Raw genomic sequence first — 24921 nt, 5'->3', positions numbered from 1 at the left:
ATACAAGTTAAGATACACTTATCTGAAGATTCACAATCAGATTCATAGGAAAGATTACATATTTTTAAACAAATAAGCATTTCCCCTTAGAAACACATAGCTTCAATTAATGAAATCAAAGCAGTTTCTAAAAACAATTAAAAATGAGGTAAAGAAATGCTTTTTTGATAATGAAAAAGTACAAATGAACCATTTTAAAAGCAGAGCAAAGGCAAGAAAGTGTAAAGAAGTTGTTTATTATGAAAAACAATTACTTTTTGATATGCATAATTGCTATTAAAAAAAAAAAACTGTACAAGAAAGCATATGTAATGTTCTTTCCCAAAATGAATAAAATTATACCAATAAAGACGGCGTAGGCTTTTTTCCAGGCCAGGCTTCTTTGGCATATTTTTTCTTTTTTGGTTCCGGAGGGATATTTTCAGGAACAGCGGCATGATGTGCCAGAACAGTATTATAAATCGGTGTTTCAACAGTTGGAGCAAGATCTACATCAGGAGCGGGATCTGGTAGGTGTAATCCTAATTTGCTAGATAATGAGGAAGAAAACAAAGGACTAACATGACTGTATAATCCCAGGTCACCACTTAGTCTTGTATATTCATTGGCATTATAGGGCTGTCCACTAGAGGGTTTTGTGGAATCAGCATTTAGAGTGGGTCCAAAAAGGCTTGGTGTATCTGTCTTTTGTCTCTGAAAATTACACAATAGCATTAAAGTAAATTTAAGAAACATAACACTATTTTCCATGTATGCTTGTCAATTTTAAAAATAATGAATTTAAATATTAAAGTGCTAAACATTTTCACCTTTAGGGATTCAACTAAAGTCCCTTTTTTTTTTAGGCAATCTTTCCTACAATCTGACAGACCAGAGATCCGCTACAGACTAGAAAGTAAAATGCCTTTTATTGTAATGAAGTAACTTTAATGCCCTATATAGGTAATTTCTTTATTGTTGGAGTTTTTAAAGACTGTGGCTATATATGATGGATCAAATAATTATATATAGGCCACAAATTATTTAAATATCACCAAGGTGGCAAAATATTTTGGAAGCTACTCGAAAGTTTAAAAATGGAAAAAAAAATCAAAAACCAGAAGATACAAACTGAAGATAAGAATACACAGTATATCCAAATAACTACAGAAAAAGCCTAGTCCAAGTCCTAGACACAATACTACTCAAATAAAATTCACTATAACAAACTATTCTTGGATCTGAGAAATGACTATATTAATTGAAGATAAGGATATTCTAGATACTCTTATGTTAATGACCTGTGCTTGACAAATATGCTTACCCACTTGCTTGTGGTGAGTAGATTCTGCTATTTGACTTTAGCTGCACTCTTCATAAACTAGAATTTTTTTTATCTCATCTTCCTTTTCCCCCTCTTTTACCTTGCGGTGTCGAGGGTTTATGAATCGGACCTAAACCGTTCACAGGATAAGGTGGTCAGGTCAGTCCTATGCCCTGGTGTATCCTATGTCCATTGTGGTGTTGAGTTCTCAAGGCCGGTTTGCCTGCTTTGTGGGATGAAAAGCCCCAGATAAACTGGGGAGAAAAACCCTACTGTCCACGCCCAAGACTGGCTAACTTGGCTATGGCTAAGGAAGATCCTTCAGCTCCTCACGTCACCGACGGGAATCAAACTTCAGACACTCCTTTCCTAGTGGGTATGCAACGCGCATACCCACTAGGCTAATCGCATGAACAATTTTTTTTTTTTTTTTTTAAATTAAATAAAAAACTTCTCCAATTGTGGTATAGTGCCATTACTCTTTTTTTTGAAACTCCTATTGAACTTAGGGGACATATCATTAAAAACATTGGGGGGGGGGTTCTTGAGTGAGTAGAGTTTGGCATAATTTGTCAAGTCTTTAATGACTATAATTTATTAAACAGGACAGTCAGATATTAACACAAGCAAGATAATGATTATAATAAATTTAGCTTAATCCTTTATCCAAGTGTAAGCATACAAAGTTTGCACCTGAAGTATCTTCAGGACTGAGGCAACTCGTAGTAAAGGTTGACCAAGCTCTCATCACTCCTTGTCTCAGTATCTCCCATAATGCAAAGCACATCTCCTTGCAGACAAGTATAATGCTATGCATTAAGGGAAGGGCCACCACCCAGACCGGTTTAGACCTTTATTGAGGTCTCGTCAGTGGGAGCCAGACCCAGAAGTGGTGATACTAAGGCAGAAGCAATGGAGAGGTCATATTTACTTATACGAGTTGCCAAAAAGTGTACCACATTATTATTAAATTACTCTGGATTTAGAGAAAGATGTTGGAAGTTTATTTTCCACTTGGTTAGACTATAATAAATTTAGTTTAATCCTTTATCCAAGTGTTACACTTGAATAAAAGATTACACTTGCATTATGGGATATACTGAGACAAGGAGTGATGAGAGCTTGGTCCACCTTTACTACGAGTTGCCTCAGTCCTGAAGATACTTCAGGTGCAAACTTTGTTTGCTTACACTTGGATAAAGGATTAAACTAAATTTATTATAGTTTAACCAAGTGGAAAATAAACTTCAAACTTCCAAGGTAATGATTATACATGATCATAAAAAAGCATTTGCATTTTTTAAATATATAGTGACACACTTGTATAGTGACATCACTCACTCACTACAACAAATGGTTTCAAGTTGTTTTCTGGCATACATTATGATAATTTTACTATTAAAATGGTCCAATTATAGCAGAAGCAAACAAACAAACAAATAAAATGAAAAGAAAAAGCCTTTTCAAATAGCCATGGTGTCATATCCAGTTCACCACAAGTGACAGGATTAACATCTCTTACAACTGTTTATATACAATGGATTATACTGATCAGAATTGAATTTAATTTTTTCAAGAACTATTATGGCTCGTGGCAAAAGGTATTCTATTTTATATAAGTACATAAAAACAGTCTGACAATTTACATATTTATATAAATTTTAGGAGAAATTCTAAATACATTTAAGATAGGGCCTATGTAGCTCAATGGATGTGGCGTTTGCACACCACGGCACTTAACCGTATGAAGGAAGACTTCTTGGTTTCGAATCTAGTTGGCAACTAGAGGACATTTTTCTAAGCCTTTTTTCCCCCCCCCCCCCCAACTGGTTCCGATGTTAGTTGATCTCTGGCAGAGGCAAGCAGGTTTTTTCTCCTGGAAACTCAGGTTTTTTGTCCTGTAAACTCAAGAAAATCGACCATAGAACTCGCACTATTTCAGACATTAAATATGTTAGGGTTAAGAACCACAACATGGCGGCACTTGTTCAGCCGTCTCTCTTCACTGCGTGCCGCATAATTAGCGATAGCCTTGGGCCAGCTATCTCTGATTGGCTACCAGTGGAGATTGAACTGCCCACTCACTCTCCAAAAGTTAGATAGGGCTAAAACGGCCTCGCCTACTCCCTATACAGGAATGAAAAGTTAGTTAGTTGATTTTTGATTTTTTTTTTGAAGTTAATTGTAAATTGTAAGATTATAAAGTTATCATACAGTGATACTGTGGGTAAGTTAATGGTTAGATAATGCAGACCTATGCTCTAGAGATCAAAAATGAAACTTTTTCTAGCCACTTAAGGCATCAAATAAGCAGTGTGGTGTCTCATGCATGACAATGAAATTCAACAGCTGTCTTAAGATATTTACAAATATCCATGCCAGCAGTGAGATTCAAACATATGCCTCACTGGTTGGAGAACAGAAGCACTATCCACTTAGACAAAGAGGTTGGCATAACATGATGTTCAATTATGGTGTATTCTTAGAAATACAACAGAGCAACCTGATACGAGTCAATTGCTCTCTGTATACAAGTAGCTCAGACATGAAGATACTTCACATGCAGCTTTTGTTTCCTTATATCAGGCTAAAATATAAAAGAATAATATAATTTCTTGCCAAGTATTGCTGCTTTTCTTTTTTGTTTTAATACAAAAAGGAAAAATAGTGGAACACTAAGAGAAGTTGTAATAAAATAGTCACACAGTGTAAATTTCAATAAGGACAGATGTTATGGTATAAAAGAGTTCATCAATTTCCTCATATATACCCTCAAGGGGTTTACAGACTATTATGACAGCATTACATTATTAAGTTTATATTATTATTAAGTCAACAATTACCCTCCAAATTAGTCTCTTACTCATTAGTACTCCAATATTGTATCTAACATTTTGGTCTTCTAAGATACTTCTGGCTGAATCAACCCATCTAGTTCTTAGTCTTCCTGTGAGTCTTTTTCCTATTATCTTGATATAAAAGACCTGTTTTGCCACCCCCCCCCCATTTTGTTTAAGCAACCATACCACCTTATATTAGCCCTGTTCACACACATTCTTGAATGCTGACAATGTAAAATTCCTTCCTAATATCTTCATTTTTAATATGATGCTACCAATGATGCCATCTGTTCAAGCTCCCAATATTTTTTTTCGAAACTCTCGTATCTGTAGTCACTAATCTTTGGTCAAATGTTCATGATTTATTTCTAACCCAAATCCCAGATCTATAATTTGTAACTGGTTTGAACACTGTCTTGTATACTGCTAGTTTAGTATTTTGGCTTATTGAGTTATTGAGGGAGTTTAAATTTGTAATATGTGTATCAAAGAAAATGTTTAAGTGTGAGAAATAAATAAGAGAAACATGTTTGTATTATAAAAAAAAAAAAAAAAAAAAAAAAAAAAAAAAAAAAAAAGATTTTGTAGATTTATGGTTAGAGCAAATTTGTTATTTTCTTTTAGAATTTATATAGAACATCTGTATATAGATATGTAGATACTTTCATTAAGCATCTATTCTGTGTTTGCTAGGATTAAGAAAATGTTTCCTTCTGATGTATCTTAATTGGCAGGTGCTTGATGTAAGTTGTAATGAAGACATTTTTTGTCATTATGGAAATTTTCTTATATTTACAGACTACAAAAAATTATAATTTCTTATGGATTAAATGTAATGAATGTCTAAAAGAAATATTTTTGTTTCTCTTTAGTTGTTATTTGGAATATATCATAAGTGATAATGATATATTCTAATTTTGTTCATCATCTCATCAATTTCCTGATATGTAGTGCTGTCACAGTAAGCCTGAACACCTGCAAGAGGTGTTCAGGCTTACTGTGAATACAGAATAATGTAAACCTACATGATTAGGTTTACATTATTAATAATGGCCTATCAACAATTTTCCTCCAAATTACTCTACTACTTATCAGCACTCCAATATTGTTTAATATTTTGTTCTTCTAAGGGACTTCTGAGTGAATCAATCCACCTAGTCTGGCACTTTTTCCTGCCATCTTGGCATCAAATGCATGTTTTGCTAACCTTTCCTCTTCCATTCTATTTAAGTAACCATACCACTTTAGACTAGCCCTGCTCACACATTCTTGAATGCAAACAATATTAAATTCCTTCCTGATATCTTCATTTTTCATTATTCTGCCACTGATACCATCTGTTATCCTTTCAGAACTCTCATATTTGAAGTCTATAATCTTTGGTTGAGTGCTTTATTTCTAACCCAACTGTCAGGTCAGATCCATAACTTAAAACTGATTTGAACATTGTATTGTATACTGCTATTTTGGTGTTTTGGCTAATTTCCGTATAAAGTTTTTGGCTTTTTCCGTATAAAGTTTTTCAGCTGGATTCCCACCATACCAACTTGTTTATTTTGTTGTCTATTTAACTTGCCCTCTTCACTAAAAACTGTGCCTAAATAGCTGAAATATCTTGTTTTATAGGTTTATCATTTTTGATACCTATTTTCATAAGTTTTGGTCTTTTTATTGCTAATTTTCATGCCAAATTTGTTACAGTTGTTCAATTTAGTTAGAGAATTCTGGAGACTTGCTGGATGTGTTTAAGAGCATAACATAAAGCAGAAAGCTAAGTGTAACATCTCCAATTCTACACTGGTGTCCAAAACCTAAGGGCAAACACTATTTCTGAAGATTACAACTGCAAATTCAGAAGAATCAGCTTCTACAATTTGCATAACTGACGATTTTGAGTAGAATGCAGATGGCAAGATGTCTGCAACAAATAGGCCCCAAAGTCTGTAATCCGCACCCCTTTTATCCACAGCTCACCATAGGGCACGTTTTCAGTGGTGTTGTATCCATTGGACGTCACCAATGGGCTAATGTACTCTTAACAGATGAGTCGTTTTAGTCTTTCCTCTGATTGCAGATGAAACTTGATCTGGCATGAAAGTGGTACTGCTTACAATCACGAGAATGTTCTTGAAATGGATAGATACAATGGCGCTGGGATCATAGTGTGGGGAAGCATTATGCTAAATGGACTTACTGAGGTACAAGTGCTGAAAAAGGGACTATGACTCATGAACAATATTGCAATGAAGTTCTTCAATGCCATGTTTGATTGATCTGTGGTGCTGTAGGTGAAGTATTCATTTTTATGAATGACAATGCCACACGACATTGTAAACAAGCAGTGGAGATACTTCTCGAGGCTGAGAATATTAATTGAAGCGAGTACACTCCCCAGATCTTAAACCCACAGAACACGTTTGAGATGCAACAGGGAAATGCACTGCTGCTCGAAATTGACCTACGCAAAACAAAGGCCTCATTCTTGCTCTAAACGAGTGGGCCAGTTTGCCTCAAGAACTCCTGAATCACTTGGTGCCAAGCATGGTACGACATTATGAGAGTTGCACCACAGTTTGGGATGGACATATTCCATAATGAAAGGTCTCTCTTCATGGTTTTCTGTAAGCAATGTACATTAATTCCTTAACTACTTCCTTAGGAAATTTGTAACTTTTGTCAAAAACATACTGCAATTTAATTCGTACAAAATTTATAACGCTTTTTTATGTAATGTAACTTATTAGAATTTTGGCAATAAATTTATGTCCACATTTGGCTATGAATTTTTTCATATACAGGTAAAAATGTAGTTTGTCCTCAGTAATATTGATTCAATGCCACTTTTTTTTCATAATGTGATCCATAAAGATGATGAGTATGAGTGGAGATAATGTGCATCCTTATTTTACTGATTTTACATCAATCATCCTGTATTCCCTTCAAATTCCAACTGCTGCCTGACAACTTAAATATAGGGGTGCTTAAGGGTCAAAGTTGTATCACTGAGAGGAGACCTCCACATACATAGCCTTTAAAGGAATGCAGAGAACCGAGCAGGGCTTCTGATGTCCAATTCTCACCTTCTCATGGTGCACCCTGTTGGGTATCTACCGGATACTGAACGAACGAGGATGGGCTAGCAAATTGGGATGTAGCTGACCAAATTGTATTCTTATTGGCTTAAACCAAAATACAAAATGATGATACAACATAACAAAATTTCATGCTGGCTGGGGAGTCGACCAGTTAAACAAGGCACTCGTGGTTTTCGCCAGGGAACCAGGCCAAACAGCGAAAAGTCAGCTACTGGAACAAACCCTAAAACACACCCCAACTCAATATCACCAGAGTAGAAGATTGGTACTATCAACATAAGAAGCCTGAATGGCAAAGAAATGGAGCTAGCTGAAGAATTAGATAAGTACCAGATCAACATAATAAGGGTGACTGAAACAAAAAAGACAAAAACTGGCGAGATCTTTCTGAGCAATAAATACAAAATGTTATATTCAGGCAATGACAATCAAAGAAAAGAAGGAGTAGCCATAGTATTCAACACTAAATACGAGGCTAATTTTCTTGAATGGCAGGCAGTCTCAAGTAGAGTGATATGGGCATATATCAGAATGGAAAACTGGACATTGAGACTTATTTGTGCCTATGGTCCCACGAAAGGCTCTACTAAGTTAGAAGTGGAAGAATTTTTTGAGGCTCTAAAGAAAGCTACTGACACAATGAAAAAGGAAAAGTTGGTCCTTGTTGGGGGATCTAAATAGCAGAGTAGGAAGTGATTGTCAGACATACAAAAATATTTTGGGAAAATTTGGAGAAAAGAGCAAAGCTAATAATAATGGCAAATACCTGTTGGATTTCTGCTCAGGACATGGACTGGTTATTACTAACACCATGTTCCATAAAAATGTGCACAAATTCACATGGCCTATGTTATTGTTGATAGTCATATTTTGTATGACTATCAACAATAACAGAGTGTACAGAGGATTTGAAATTGATCACTATTTAGTCTTGAGCAGGATAAAATTGAATTTCATATTGAAAAGAATAACATGTAAGAAAGTTTTAAAGTGAATAAATGTTGAGCAGCTGTCAGATGTGAACTGCAGGCTAAAATACACAAAGATGTGGTGAGGTTGTCTGCAAGGATAGAAAAATCAGAACTCCATGGTGGACACAGGAAGTAAAAGAAGAAAGCATATCAAAAATTCCTGGCAAATAAGTCAGCTTGTGCTCTTACAGAATACAGAGACAAATGTAAGAAACCTGAGCACTGTGTAAAACTGGCTAAACAAAAGTCATGGGAGGACTTTGGTAAGAACATAGAAAATAAATATCAAGAAGGTGGCAAGATATTCTTGAGGTTGTTGAAGAAGCTCAGAAATGGAGGAAAGAGTGCTGTAAAAGGATTTTAGAGATGATAAAGATGATATGAAAACAGGAGAAAAAGATATCCTTGAAGTACAGAGTAATTACTTCGAAAAATTGCTAAATGAAACAAGCAGTGATAGCACAGTGGTAAAAATCACTCAACAGGCATAGATTCAGGAATACATATCAATACTTAAAGTAGAAAAAGCCATCAAAGGATTGAAATGTGGAAAGGCAGCAGGAGTATATGATATTCGACCAGAACTGCTTAAGTATGGTGGTATAAAAGTCTTACAGTGGTTGAACTGCATAGTTCAGAAGGCATGGACAGAGGGACGAATTCCCGATGATTGGAGTAGAGCTCTCTTATAGTACCCATATATAAAAAGGGAAATAAACCTGAATGAGAGAATTGCAGAGGTATTTCCCTACTGAGTGTTCCTGGCAAGATTTATGCTAGTATACTTTAGAAATGGTTGAGAAGAATTGTGGAAGAAAAGGCTTGAAAAACAAGCTGGATTCAGGCCAAATAGAGGCTGTCAGGATTCAGATCTTCATTTTACGACAAATAGTTGAAAAATAATGGGAATATAACAAAGATCTGTATTTAAGTTTTGTTGATCAGGAAAAGGCACATGACAAGGTGCCAAGAGAGAAGCTGTTCAATATGCTACAGTTATATGGCGTCAATGGGGCATTATATCAAGCAATACTTTAGTCTTTATTTGAGTTGTAAATCAGCAGTTAGGATTGAAGGAAGTACAGGATGGTTTAATGTTAAATCTGGTGTGAGACAAGGATGTACATTATCCCCTCTGTTATTCATTATTATGAAGGAAAGTAGTATTAAACCTGATATGGAAATTGGAGACGTTAATGTCAGCTCTTTGCTTTATGCAGACGAAGTTATTACTTCTAAATAAATCTGCTACAAGTCTGTAAGATTCCCTGACTAAATCGAATAACTGTTGTAATAGATATGATGTGAAGGTCAGCAATAAAAAGAAAAAGACGTCGAAAATGTCAACTGCGTTGTGAATGGAGAACCTGTGGAACAAGTAAAACATTTCAGCTACTTAGGCACGATTTTTAGTGAAGATGATAAATTAAATATGGAAATAGACAACAGAATCAACAAAACTGGTATGGTAGGAAGTCAACTGAATAAATTCATATGGAATAAGAGAGAAATTAGTCAAAACACTAAATTAGCTGTATACAAGACAGTGTTCAAACCAGTTTTAACTTATGGATCTGAGAGCTGGGTCACAAGTAAAGCATTTAATCAAAGACTAGAGACTGCAGATATGAGAGTTCTGAGAAAGATTAGAGGCATGACCAGATGGCATCAATGGCAATATCATATTAAAAACAAGGATATTAGGAAAGAACTTGACATTGTCAGCATCCAGGAAAGCATTAGCAGAGCTAATCTCAGGTGGTATGGTTACTTAAACAGAAGTTTATCTTCATATCATATTAAATTTCATGTCATGTTTCGTGTTGAATGCTATTCTTGTCTAATTCCAGATAATTTTATGAGGATAAAAGGAAGAATATTATCTGAATAGAACATTAAATTGCATCTGCTGATTCTTTGAATAACACTAGATTCAGGATTGGAACATTCAGTGAGAATGATATTCTGAATATAAAATTCAATCAACAAACAGCAATCTCACGGTTAAAGAGTACTGTCGAGGATTTTGCATCTATAAGCTTGCTTCATGTTAATCAGATTATTTTAGGCATCATAAGAACATCCTCTATAGCTCAGCTGGTTTTACGATGTCCTTTGGGTGGCAAGATCTGGCTTGGAATCCAATCTGGGATGCAAAAAACCTTTATCAGGGCTTTTCATCCTGCTAAACAGGTGAACCAGCCAGAAGAACATATGCAATTGATAACAGTAATACACTGTGCAGATAGAATTTTAATCACCATATCAGAGTATGAAATCTTAAAGAAACCAAGTGACAAGCCACTGTGCCTAATACACAATGGGAAAATGGAGAGAATGAGGATTAATTAATTTATTATTTTTTGTTTTGTTTTGTTTTTTAGGTTACAACAGTTGGATGAAAGGCAGCAGGAGCATTAGAGTTTCAAGTTTTTTGGGTGATTGTCTCAGGAAAGCTCAATTATTCAAATGAATTTTAGAGAGCTGTGTACTAAATTTTGTTACTGGAATCTGTGAAGACTTGTTCAAATAGTAAAACGTATTTGATCATTTCAATTTTGGAAGAAAATGTTGTTGTAAAGGTTATAAAAAATGACTCTTTCCCTCCCCTTAGTTCTTTGTATTTTGTTTTCAAATTAGAGGTGCAATCTGCTCATTAATGTTGGACAGAGGAAAGAAACTTGATTTCTATTCTTTTTTTTACACAGCAAAACATATTCTAATTCTGATGAAAAAAATCTTTCTTCAAGTTTCTTTGGAAATGTTAACATAGTCTAATTAAACTGCACTAAACCACCACATGGTATGCTCTTTAATCACAGCTAGATTTGGGCTCAATCCAGTCCAATTTAAAATGGTTGCAATATGATACTTAATACAGAAGTCATTTCTTGCATTACACATATTTCTTTTAATAATGTATTTTACATTTATTAAATTGTCTTTCTTAGTATTTGGTAGTGTGAAGACTCAACTCCTTTAATTACTATAGACATGAATTCTGAGAAGACAAACTACACGCTACATTCTAGAATTTATTACCACCTCCAGCTTGGAATTCATAGAAGAGAACCTACTGCCAAAGAGAGAGAAGGATAAACACCCACTCTCATTTTTACTGTACAATGTAGTCACATACTATGCTAGGGGAGACACTCAGCAGGTTATTGACATTTCACATGGCACCTACTGTTTTCAACGGGGAACCATAGCCATGTGACTAAGATATTCAGATGCCATCAACATAAAGCATCATGCAAAAAGGAGTGGGGGACAGCAGAAGAATCAGAGAAATATGTTAAGATAACAGATAGTAGTGGGATTGAGAAGACCAAACCAGTAAGCTCCTATATATAATAAGATTCATTCAGGAACTAGGGATGAAGGAAAGGGCAGAGCAGCTCTAAAATTCATGAGTAAACATGAGAGTTAACTTTGTGAATGGAAATTATTTTAAGTATAGTGATGCTGACGAAGTTCATTATAAGTAACTGGACAATGAAACTTATTTGTGTTAATGGACCAATCAATGTTTAAAAAGGGGAAGAATTAGAACAATTCTTATTTACAATAGCAGCGAATTCATAAGCACATTCTCCAGTAACCTATATTAAAATAGTTTCCCATTCAATAGTTTACTGCCAATGTGGGCAGCTGATATACACCCTCTGTAAAAAAAAAAAAAACCGAACTTTTTGAAAATAGAAGAAACTAGTGGCGCCACCTATTGTATCTTTTTGTTGTCGAAAGCAGCAACCTTCATTAGTATTGTGTCAACTATTTATGACAATTGTTTCATTAGAAGCCGGGTTATAGTGCCAAGAGTGACAGGGTGTTTTGACGAACGGTCGGAAAAACGTTTCAAACAGAGAGCTGCGATTGACTTTTGTGTTAAACTTGGTAAAAATTTTACCGAAACGCATCAAATGCTTCAAAAAGCATGCGGTGATGAATGCTTATCCCATACTCACGTTTACGAGTGGTTTAAGCAATTTCAAAGTGGTCATGAGACGCTTGAGGACGACGAAAAGCCGGGCCGTCCAGAGAAAACCCGAAATCATCCATGAGATTGATTGAAGATGAATTGGGCCTTCGTAAATTGAATTCACGATTTGTTCCCCACAAGTTGACCGATGATCAAAAAATGTATCGAATTGCAAGGAATTAAAACTGCTTGTAAGGACTCAAGCTTCCTTGAAACAATCGTTACTGGTGACGAAACATGTTTTGAGTATGAGCCCGAAACAAAGCTCCAGAGTAACCACGACCCTCAACAGTATTCCAAAAACCGACATAAAAAACACATTTCATGAATTAATTGACCGTGCCAAATGCCGTATCGAAGCTGACGGAGAGTATATTGATTGAAATAAATGATTTTAATAATTATAACTGGCCTGTGTTTTATTTTCTATCAAAAGTTTGGTTTCTTTTTGGACAGAGGGTGTAAAAAACACCAATTATACTGGCTGCATAATTCAGAGAGGTTGGTCAGAAGGTTGAATTCCAGATGATTGGAGAAGATTTTTCATAGTTCACATCTATCAAAAAGGGAATAAGCTAAATGGGAGAATTATTGAGGAATTTCTTTACTAAGTGTTCCAGGTAAGATTTATGCAAGCATACTTACAAAGAGGTGAGAAAAAATTATGGAAGAGAAACAAAGAAGAACAAGCTGGATTCAGGCAAACAAAGGTTGTCAGGATCAGATTTTCTCTTTAAGACAATAATTTATAATGGGAATATGACAAGGAGTGCCCAGGGAAAGGCTTCTCAAAACATTACAGTTATATGGGTAAACAGAACATTATTCAGGGTAATACCTAGTCTATATTTAAGTTATAAAGTCAGAAGTTAGAATTAAACAGAATACAGAAAGATAGTTTGATGAAAAATCAGGTGTAACACAAGGATGCACATTATCTCAACTCTTATTAATCATCTACATGGATCACATTATGAAAAAGTGGCACTGAACCTGATATTAGAATTGGAGATATCAAACTTAGCTCTTTGCTTTATGAAGATGATGTTGTACTCCTTAACACATCCAGTGCAAGTTCTCTAACTTAACTGAATAACAGCTGTAACAAATTTGACATGAAAATCAGCAATAAAAAGCCCAAAACTATAAAATAGGCAGGAACAAAGAAAACGTCAGCTGCATTCTGAATGGAGTCTATAAAGAAAGTAAAACATTTCAGTTATTTAGGCACAGTTTTTAGTGAAGATGGTAAATTTTAAATAGACAACAGAATAAGCAAAGTTGGTGTGATAGAAGCCAGTTGAATAAATTTATATCAAATAAGAGAGAAATCAGCTAAAACAAACAAACAAAAAAAAGCAGTATAGAATTATAGCGTTTAAACCAGTTTTAAGAGAAGAAAAAGCCATTAAAAGCCTGAAATGTGGAAAGAGGCTGGAGTAGATGATATCTGACCAGAAATGCTCAAGTATGGAGGTATCTCACATTTAGTTCAGAAGGCCTGGACAGAGGGACGAATTCCAGATGATTGGAGTAGAGTTCACATAGTAATCACATATAAAAAGGGAAATAAAACTGAATGTGAGAATTACAGAGGTACTTCCCTACTGAGTATTCCTGGTAAGATTTATGCCAGCATACTTGAAAAATGGTTGAGAAGGATTGTGGAAGAGAAGCTTCATGAAGAACAAGCTGGTTTCAGGCCAAATAAAGGCTGTCAAGATCAGATTTTCACTTTACGACGAATAGTTGAGAAGTCATGGGAACATAACAAAGATCTGTATTTAAATTTTGTAGATCTGAAAAAAGCATATGACAAGGTGCCAAGAGAGAGAAGCTATTCAAAATGCTACAGTTGAACGGTGTCAGTGGGACATTATATCAAGCAATACTATGTCTTTATTTGAGCTGTAAGTCAGCAGTTAGAATTGAAGTACATGAAGATGGTTTAATGTTAAATCTGGTGTGAGACAAGGATGTATATTATCCCCTCTGTTATTCATTATCTATATGGATCACATTATGAAGGAAAGTGATATTAAACATGATATCAAACTTGGAGATGTTAATCTCAATTCTTTGCTTTATGTGGATGTTATACTTCTAAATAAATCACTACAAGTCTGCAAGATTTCCCAACTAAATTGAATAACTGTTGTAATAGCTATAGCATGAAGGTCAGCAATAACAAGACAAAGACAATGAAAATAGGCAGAAGCATTGAAAATATCAACTGTGCACTGTGAATGGAGAACCTATAGAACAAGTAAAACATTTCAGCTACTTAGCTATGATTTTTAGTGAGGATGGTAAATTAAATATGGAAATAGACAAGAATCAACTAGGCTGGTATGATGGGAAGTCAAATTAGCTGTATACAAGACAGTGTTCAAACCAATTTTAACTTATGGATCTGAGAGCTGGTGTCAGAAGTAAAACACTTGACCAAAGACTAGAGACGACAGATATGAGTCATAAGAAAGATTAAGGGCTTGACATATGGCATCAATGGAAATATATTAAAAACGAGGATATTAGGAAAGAACTTGACATTGTCAGCATCCAGGAATGCATTAGCAGAGCTAATCTCATGGTATGGTCACTTAAACAGAATGGGAGAGGAAAGATTAGCAAAACAAGTGTTCCCTGCCAGGTTGGCAAGAAAAAAGAACCAAAGGAAGACCAAGATATAGGTGGATTGATACAGTAAAAAGTGTCTTAGAAGAGAGAAATATAAGATCTGATAATGTTGGAGTCTTGACAGGTAATAGATTGATTGGAGGGAAATTGTAGATAGGAAGTTAGTAATTATGTAAATTTTTCATGTAGTACTATCATATACTGTACACCCCTTGGGGTACATGTCAGGAATTTGATGAAGATGATGAATCAGTTTTAAGTGATGGATCTGAGAGATGGATTAGAAATAAAGCACTTGATCAAAGAGACCACAGATATGAGAGATCTGAGAAAGACTAGGGTGAGTGAACAGATGGCATCAATGATGGAATCATATTAAAAATGAAGACATTAGGAAGAAAATTGACAATGGTTGGAGTTCAATAATGTGTAAGCAGGGCTTATCTAAGGTAGTGTGGTCACTTAAACAGAATGGAGAGAGAGAGAGAAAAGGTTAGCAAAAACAGGTGTTGATGCCCAAGATGACAGGAAAAAAGAGGAGGAAGACCAAGGTCAAGGTGGACTGATTCAGTCAGAAGTGACTTAGAAGAGTGAAATGTTAGATATAACAATATAGGAATGCTGACAAGTAATGGACAAATTTGGATGAAAATTGTTGATAGGAGATTAAACTTAAATCATGTAGTACTGTCATAGTAGCCTGAACATCCCTTGTGGGTACATATCAGGAAATAACGCTTATACTGAAGACCTAAATAGTACGACTGGAAATGAACCAGGCATAGAAATATTTCAAGAAAATAAGCACAATCGCATTCTTAAATATAATATAGAACAGAGAAAAGAAATTCGATTTTTAATTTTAAGATAGCAAAAATAGTTATTCTTAATTCTGGTGAAAAGAATCTGAGTTTTTCTGAAAATGTTGATATAGTGTAATTAAAATGCACACACCACATGGTAGGCTTTTTCTTACAGCACAGCAATTCAACCCAGCAATATGATACTTAATATAGAAGTCATTTCTTGCATAACGCATACTTCTTTTAATAATGTACGGAGGCTGTTCAATAAGTTATAAGACTATATTTATTCAGAAAACAGATTACTTCTAATCGTCATCATTTACATGGTCTTTTTCGAAGTAACAACCGTGAGACATGATGCATTTGTTCCAACGTTGCGTCCACTTCTTAAACACATGTGAAAGTCCGTTTTTTGAGAGTTCTTTCAAAACCGCCTCCACAGCTTTTACACATGCTTTGTTGCTTTCGACATGGCAGCCTCTTAGTGGTTTCTTGAGCTGTGGAAACTGCCAGAAATCGCACAGTGCAAGATCAGGAATGTATGGAGGGTGTGGTAAGATATCTATGTTGTTCTTCTGCAAAATGTTCACTGCACCACCAGCAATATGTGGCCTTGCATTATCGTGGTGCAATAAGAAGCCATTCTTCAGCAATGGACGCTTCCTTTTGACGTGCTGTACCATTGTCCGTAAAACATCCGCATAGTTGAGCCGTTTACAGTATTCCCGGGTTCTACAGTGTTGGTAAACAATGCCTTCATAGTCAAAAAACATTATGGTCATAACTTTACCAGCCAATTTTACAGTTTTTGCTTTCTTGGGGTATGCGAAGACTGATTCTTCCATTCAATGTTTTGGTGTTTCATTGTAGGGTCATAGTGATACAACCAAGCTTCATCTGCTGTAATGATGCGTTTTAAGAAGTTGTCGCCTTCTTGTTCCAGTCTTTCTTTCCATTCTGTGCACACATCCACTCGATGCTGCATTTGTTCCAGTGTCAAGAGTTTGGGAATCCACCTGGCGCAAACACGTTTTTCAGTCCCAAATGTTCAGCCATGATTGAGTGAACACTTCCCACAGAAATATTCAGGACAACATGCAGCTGGCGTACTGTAATTCTGCGATCCTCCTTGATGATAATCGCTGCTGTGTTGATCAATGTCTCTGTGATGGACGTTGAAGGTCTTCCCTCACGTTCAAGAACCTCCACATTTTGCCTTCCTTCCTTAAAAGTTTTATGCCAGCAAAAAACACTTGCCCTCGACATTGCTTCATCGTGGAAAGCTTCGCGTATCATGTTAAAAGTGTCCGATGCCGATTTTTGCAAATGCACACAAAATTTAATCGCATAACGCTGTTCCAAGGATGCTTCCATTTCGATGACTAGTCGCGCCGAAACAAGCTTGTGTTTATTCATGTGACACTCTGGCACATCAGCCCGTATACGCCATCTATCAACCTCTTTTGTTAATACGGACAGCAACATTTCTTTATTCCACAGAAATTAATATTGTGATGAGTGGTTTCGTGACAGTAAAATTAGTCTTATTACTTATTGAACAGCCCTCATATTTTGAATTTATTAAATTTTATTTTTTGGTATTTGGCAAGATTCCCTTAATTATGACAGATACATGAATTCTGAGAAGAAAAATTCCCATTAATAGGAAATAGATTCCCATTCAAGAAATTAACTGCCAATGTTTTTAAAGGGGAGCTGACATATTAAAAAACCGATTATACTGAAGACCTAAATTAGCACAGCAAGAAATGAACCAGACATAGAGAAATGTTTTGAGGAAAATAAGCACAATCTCATTCTTAAATGTAATGTTAGATAGAGGAAAGAAATGAACCAGAAATATAAATACAGAAATATTTCCCAAAATATGTTTTGGGAAAATTTATTTTATTTTCCAAAAACATTTTTATATTTGGAGAAAATGATAAGGCAAATAATAATAGTATCTATTCAGGATATTACTACTGCCATGTACACATATAAAAATGTGCATAAATTCATGTGCAGAGAGAAAATACAATACAAGAAGTTTCTGAATAATTGTTGATAGCATCTGGCTGATCCAAGATAAGTGTATAAGATGTGTTTGGTGAAAACAGTCTGGTACTGTGCAGATAAAAATGGTATCATATTGAAAGAAAATTGTGTACAAAGTATTGAAAAAAAATTAATGTTGATTACATCTCAGATATGTAATATGCAAACACAAATATTTTGGAGAGAAAATTAGAAGTAGTTTGAATACAATAACTACATACATGGACAGAAAACATCATGGCAATTACAGTAACATCTAAAAAGGCCTAAATGTAGTAATGTTGAACATGTTCTTAGAGCAGCGCTTCCCAAACTGTGGGCCACGGCCCCCTTGGAGTTGTAGGTTTTGTTGAGGGGGCCGTGAAATAATGAAAACAAAGTTAAAATGTTTTAAGACTAAGTAGATTTTTTTTTTTTAAAAAGAAACATACTTAACTTTTATTATTTATTATTTCTTTTTTGTTATTTTTTATATTTTAATGGAAAAATGTGTGCATTTTTCCATTAAAATATAAAAAAATAACTTCCTGTCCCTTTCATCATGTTCGTAATCAGGGACTGTTGATATCGACTTTATATACATATCAAAACTCGTTTTATATTATCACTGTCATCCGAGCTAATTTTCTGTTACCAATAAAAGTTTCGCATATATTTCACACATGGAAAAAAGTTTAAACAAGTTCATGTAGGGAGATAGTAACTCGCTTGCAGTGGTAAACAACACGCCCTCCCTAACAGCCACTATACTGCAGAGGCAATAAAAACAAGTACTTTTATTATGCCAGTGAATAAGGTATGAGGAGTCTGTGTAATATATTTCTCAACAAATAGTGCAATTAGAGACAACTGGGTTAAAAACACACTAATTAATGAATCAGATGTCCCCTCATACAGAAACTATGCTGTATAGACTGAAACAAAACCATATGTTGCATGGGCAAACACAGTATCTAACTAAAACCTATTGTTATTAATTAGATGTGTGCGAGTTCGATTTCCCAAGGCAGCAATAAAATTCAACAGAACATGTTAAAATTCATAAAAGTGTTAAAACTAAGTAATATATATATATATATATATATGATGAATGTTATGGCAGTTTCACATATGGAATTCGGTTGAAGAGAGTTAGCATTTCAACTCAATTGTCAGCTATGCTTTTACCTTTCGGTTGTGTGATCTTTTGTTAATACCGCAACAATCATATGCATGTTTTAATAACCTGCCTTTGCTATCTGTTTCACATTAGGCTTAATTACCATAAAGGGAGAAAAGTCACAAAAGAGAAAAATGTTCCTGGTCCAGGGATTCCCTTATTTAGGTAATATTCACTAATTTCATGTTATCAGTCTGTGGTGCGCCAGTATCGGTAAGTGGTGATATTATTTGATTATTCTACGTTAAAAAATTTAACCCTGAGATGGATAAGTGACTGATAAAAAATTTAAAAAAATTCCTGCGAACAATCAGAAGAAGCAGAAACAGACACAAAAAAAAGGACAGTATTTCATATTTTACCAGAACAGCCCGCATTGTCTTCAGAACCAAACGGTAAGAGGCAAAAAATGTAACACATGCATTTGATTTTTGCAATATTCGATGTGTATGTTTTGTATTGAATATAAATACAATAAATATTACAATAATATCTCTCTCTATCACGATTTTTTTTTTCAAGGGGGACCGTGAAATATTTTAATTTTTGCAAAGAGGCCCTGACATCCAGAAGTTTGGGAAGCACTGTCATAGAGAACAAAAAAATATGCAGAAAGCAAAGCAACCCAAGTATCTAAATAGAAGTCTTAGCAAAAAAAAATTGCAAAGATTATTATTATTATTTCTTGACACTTCCAGAGTCCAAAGACTCGTCGAGGGAGGACACCTACTCTAAAACTCTGTCTCCACTGCTCAATCCACCAACTACAATGAATCGCAACTACACCAACGCCGTCTACCACTCACCACCACTAGTACTTTCAGAGACAATCACAAACATCCATGCCCACGGCAGGATTCCAACCTGCAGCCTTCTGGCTGCAGAGTGGATACGCTAACTACTCAGCAAACCAGGCCGGCAAAAAAGTTCCCCTAGTCAGAAACTAGAATCAAACCTATAATGGTTTTTCTTCTAGAGAGCATAGAAATATGGAACCTAACACCATTTCCACAGGGCTACACAGACACATCATATGTGTGTGTGTATTTGTGAAAATCATTTACATCCTACTTAGATGTGATCATTCCTATTTCAAATGACATATGATCTTTTATCACAAATCAGCATGAGGATATCACTGTAAACAATAACATAGTCAATGAGCCTTGTCTTATTTTTGTGTGCTCTTCATGCATATCTCTATGGTGAACATACCTGTAATGACATTAATTCTGAACATTAATCCACCAAATACTTAATTTTCTCAAAGCACTTCCATGTCTGATATCCATTTCCTATTTTGCTGTTTAGATCTCCAAGAGGGGCAAGCTTTTTTTAAGTCAGTTGCTCTCACTAGTGACTCAAGAAGCTCCTTTACTTTTTCCTTAGTAGAACCGTCTGTTTAACAACTGGCATAAATACACTCAATGGACAAAATATTAAAGATACCTACCTAATAGCCTGTTGGTCCCCAACTAGCACGAATAACAGCCTGTACTCTCCAAGACACCGACTCCACCAGATTCTGGAGGAAATTCCAGCCATGCCCACTGCAGCATTATCCACAACTGCACCTTAGATGTCAGTCCCTGATACATGGATCTGATGTCTCGCTCTACAGCATTCCAAAGAAATCGATCAGATTTAAATCAGGGACCTTGGAAGCCATTGGATGGTCCCATACTCTGATGAGTGTTCCTTGAGCCATGCCTGGGTGGCTGGATCCCAGTGGGATGGCACATTGTCCAGCTGAAATAGACCTCAGGATGTGTAAAGGCCATGAAATGTGTTCATGGCCCTCGCACATCCTGAAGTAGGTGATCAGCGCACATTCTGGTAGCTTGCAGCACTTAAGGGACCAAATGTGTCACATGAGAAGGCTCCTCAAACTGTCACAACAGGGCCATGGACTCATGTTGTCGATGCACACTGGAACCCTCCTGACAGCTCAGTACAACTGATAATAGGATTCATCAGACCACATAACTCTGATCCACTCTACAGAGCTCCAGGTTTGATGGTACCAACACCAAGTGAGGTGCAATGCCTGATGATGAGCTGTCAACAGTGGTACATGATTAGGGCATCAGCTCCTGTAGCTCATGATATGCAGGATACACCACACTATTCGCTCGCTGATGCTGCTTGGACCTTCGACATTGAAACGGGATGTGATTTCTGCTGCCATTGCCCTGCAGTTGGTCTGTAAGAGCGTGGACAGTCTATGTCGACCCCAGTCATCAAAGGCGTATGTTCGGCCACCACTTACTCAATGAGTGCTGGTATACTTGTGGTACTCTAAGGCAACCGTATCAAAGGTTGATATGGCAATCTCTACTTGAGATTGCCTGGCATTTAAAAGTTCATCTTCATGGTTGGCATTAAATACTATAGCTACTTCATTTTCCTGATTTTTATTGCCTGATTGTTACTTATTATTTAGCAGTAACTCTCCTGTTTAGTCCTCTTCTTCATGTGAGTTGCACACCTAATATGTTGATATTATACTTCTATAATTTATAAAAGGAAATATAATAGGTTTATTTTGGTCATAATATAAAAATGTAAACCTACTAGTTTCACCACAGATAATTGTAGCTTCTGGGTTAGAGGGAAAAAAAAAAGAATAACATAAACCATAACATTACTAAAATACATAAAAACACGTATGGATGGTTACAAAATGAAATCAAGTGGAATGAGAGCTAGTACAAATTAGCTACTGTTCAGTAATGTATGGCTAAAAAGTTAGTCTGACATGTGGAAAAATCTAATGAGCAATTTCCAAACATCATATAGGATCAATCCTTGATTCCTACTGAGTGTGCTTTGTGAACAAATGACAATAGTAGATTATTTTATGTTATGTGCAGTGAAGTTGTCTTCTATGTAGGCCCTAGAGCTCATATTCCATTCAATGTTATGATGTGTGGGAAAAACTAAAAAAGCTAGACCTGAGTTATCTTCTCTGTTGTTGTCGATGTCTCAAATACGTTATTTCTTATTTCCAGAAGATAAAAGACAACGTGGGCCTAGCTTTTCATTTTTCCCACACACATCATAACACTGAATGGAATAAAAGCTCCATGCTTTACATGGAGGGCAACTTCACTGCTCCCATTGTCATTCATTCACAAGGCACAGTCAATAGGGATCAAGGATTGATCTTATGTTATATTTTGAAATTGTTCATTAAATATTTTTGCATGTCAGACTTTTTAACTTTTCAGCAAACTATCTGCAGACATTACTGAACAACAGTTAACTCGTGCCAGTTCCCACGTTCCGTGTGCTTTAGTTTCAACTTATTTTGTAACAGTTCTTAGATGTTTTTATGTATTTTAGCAATGTTATGGTTCATATCAGTCTTTCATTGTATTTGTTTGTTTGTCCTAACCCAGAAGAAGCCCAAAGTACCTGTAACAAAACTAGTAGCTTTGCATGTTTATATTGTTACTACTAAAATGAAACCATTATATTTCCTTTCATAATTGATTTTTATTGGTTGAAAGTCTACATAATCATTACTTCTATAATTCTTCTAGCTACTGTTCAGTAATGTTCTTTCCAAACGATACTTCTCGTGTCGATGCTTATGTTCCTTTTTTGGCTTGAATGCAATAATATAAAGATGCCTGATTGGCAATGTCTTCAATCTTCTGCAACTACAAAAAATTTCAGACAGTGACAGTCTACAGACAGGGAAATTCCATGGGTTAATGTTTAAGGTTAAAAATGATAAAGTTGACAGATGAACAAATGGGAAGTTTGCTTGGCTTTTCATTTCTTAGAATTGTAGAATACATAAGTTTCTCACTCCCTGCTCTTTTCCAGATTTGAGTAATTCTCATCCAAAAGGGATTGCTTGAGGATCAAAGCTAGATAATGGAAGGCCTGCCTTGCTTATAAGAAAGGTGGTGAACTGATGAGAGCTGCTGCTGCTACAATGTTCAATCTTCATATTCTTTTGCACCCAATTATTAGGTATCCACATGGATACTGAGAGAGGGGGAAAAAATTGAATGGCAATTTGGGGCTTATCTGAACAAATTTCATGGTACAAAAGTAATTTTTATTAGTGGCTAAATTTTTGGCATAGTATTGAGAGCATATTCTATGTAATAAGTTACAGTAAGTCAAATAAACAGAGTAGAATAGAATTAAATTTAACAATAGAGCATGTGGAGTATCAAGTAACATTATTCCTAGTGAGCTACATCTAACACTAGATTGCAGTTCAGTACATATTAACCCTTCCCACGACATAAGGATACAATCTATTTCTTGAAAACCATCATCATCAAATACCTGCCATGTACTCTCAAGGGATGTACAGGATATGATAGTACTACATGAAAAATTTACATAACTTCTTATCTACAATTTTCCTTCAAATCGATCTGTTACCTGTCAAGACTCCAACATTATCAGATCTCCAACCTGGCAGAGAATACTTGTTTTGCTAATCTTTCCTCGTCCATTATGTTTAAGTGACCATACCACCTGAGATTAGCTCTGCTAATGCATTCCTGGATGCTGACAATGTTAAGTTCTTTCCTAATATCCTCATTTTTAATATGATATTGCCATTGATGCCATTTGTTCATGCCCCTAATCTTTCTCAGGACTCTCATATCTGTAGTCTCTAGTCTTTGGTCAAGTGTTTTACTTCTGCCCCAGCTCTCATAATCTGGGGGTAGAATCCATAACTTATGGATCTCAGATCCATAAGTTAAAATTGGTTTGAACACTTGCATAAAGCTAATTTAATGTGCTGACTAATTTCTCTCTTATTCCATATAAACCAAAACATAAAATAATGGTTCTTGAAAACCACCCATTTAAAATAAAATATCATTCAGAGTATTTATCACATAAGGGTCAAAGCTGTATAACTGAGAGGAGACCTCCACATAGCCTTTAAAGGAATGCGGAGAACCGACCAGGGCTTCTGACCTAATGTCCAATCCTCACCTTCTCGTGGTGCACCCTGTTGGGTATCTACTTTGATACTGAACGAACGAGGATGGGCTGGCGATTTGGGATTTAGCCGACCAAATTGTATTCTTATTGGTTAAACCAAAATAAAAAATGATGGTACAACATGACAAAATTTCATGCCGGCTGGGGCGTCGCCCGGTTAAACAAGGCCCCCGTTGTTTTCGCCAGGGAACCAGGGCGAACAGCGAAAAGTCAGCTACTGGAACAAATCTGAAAACAAACCCCAACTCAACATCACCAGAGTTAAAGATCGGTACTATCAACGTAAGAAGCCTGAATGGCAAAGAAATGGAGCTAGCTGAGGAATTAGATAAGTACCAGATCGACATAATAGGGGTGACTGAAACAAAAAAGACCAAAACTGGTGAGATCTTTCTCAGCAATAAATACAAAATGTTATATTCAGGCAATGACAATCAAGGAAAAGAAGGAGTAGCCATAGTATTCAACACAAAATACGAGGCTAATCTTCTTGAATGGCAGTCAGTCTCAAGTAGAGTAATGTGGGCAAATATGAGAATGGGGAACTGGACAATCAGACTTATTTGTGCCTATGGTCCCACAGAAGGTTCTACTAAGGTAGAAGTGGAGGAATTTTTTGAGGCTTCAGAAAAAGCAACTGACACAATGAAAAAGGAAAAGTTGGTCCTTGTTGGGGATCTAAATAGTAGAGTAGGAAATGATTGTGAGACATACAAAAATATTTTGGGAAAATTTGGAGAAAAGAGCAAAGCTAATAATAATGGCAAATATCTGTTGGATTTCTGCTCAGGACATGGACTGGTTATTACTAACACCATGTTCCAACATAAAAATGTGCACAAATTCACATGGAGAGAAGAGGCTAGGAATAAGAAAAGTCTCATTGACTATGTTATTGTTGATAGTGATGTTTTCTCCCTGGTGCAGGACACCAGAGTGTACAGAGGATTTGAAATTGGAAGTGATCACTATTTAGTCTTGAGCAGGATAAAATTGAATTTCATATTGAAAAGAATAACATGTAAGAAAGTTTTAAAGCAAATAAAAGTTGAGCAGCTCTCAGATGTGAACTGTAGACTAA

The 24921-nt window shown here is 35.7% G+C and overlaps 1 protein-coding gene across 6 annotated transcripts in view; it reads right to left on the bottom strand.

The window, feature by feature from the left end:
• Positions 1–220: 220 nt before the first annotated feature.
• The window catches only part of NiPp1 (nuclear inhibitor of protein phosphatase 1), a 164972-nt gene continuing 140271 nt past the window's right edge, over positions 221–24921 (bottom strand). For all 6 annotated transcript variants that reach the window (XM_090409962.1, XM_090409965.1, XM_090409964.1 and 3 more), the window contains one exon: positions 221–693. In XM_090409962.1, the coding sequence (XP_090266088.1) occupies positions 337–693 (357 nt within the window). In that variant the 3' untranslated portion in view covers positions 221–336. The remainder of the gene's footprint in view (positions 694–24921) is intronic.

This window comes from Typopeltis vanoorti, chromosome 20 (assembly GCF_054136105.1).
Source record: "Typopeltis vanoorti isolate ZY-2024b chromosome 20, IOZ_Tvanoo_1.0, whole genome shotgun sequence".
Lineage (NCBI taxonomy): Eukaryota > Metazoa > Arthropoda > Arachnida > Uropygi > Thelyphonidae > Typopeltis > Typopeltis vanoorti.
This window is presented reverse-complemented; position numbering and strand designations above follow the sequence as displayed.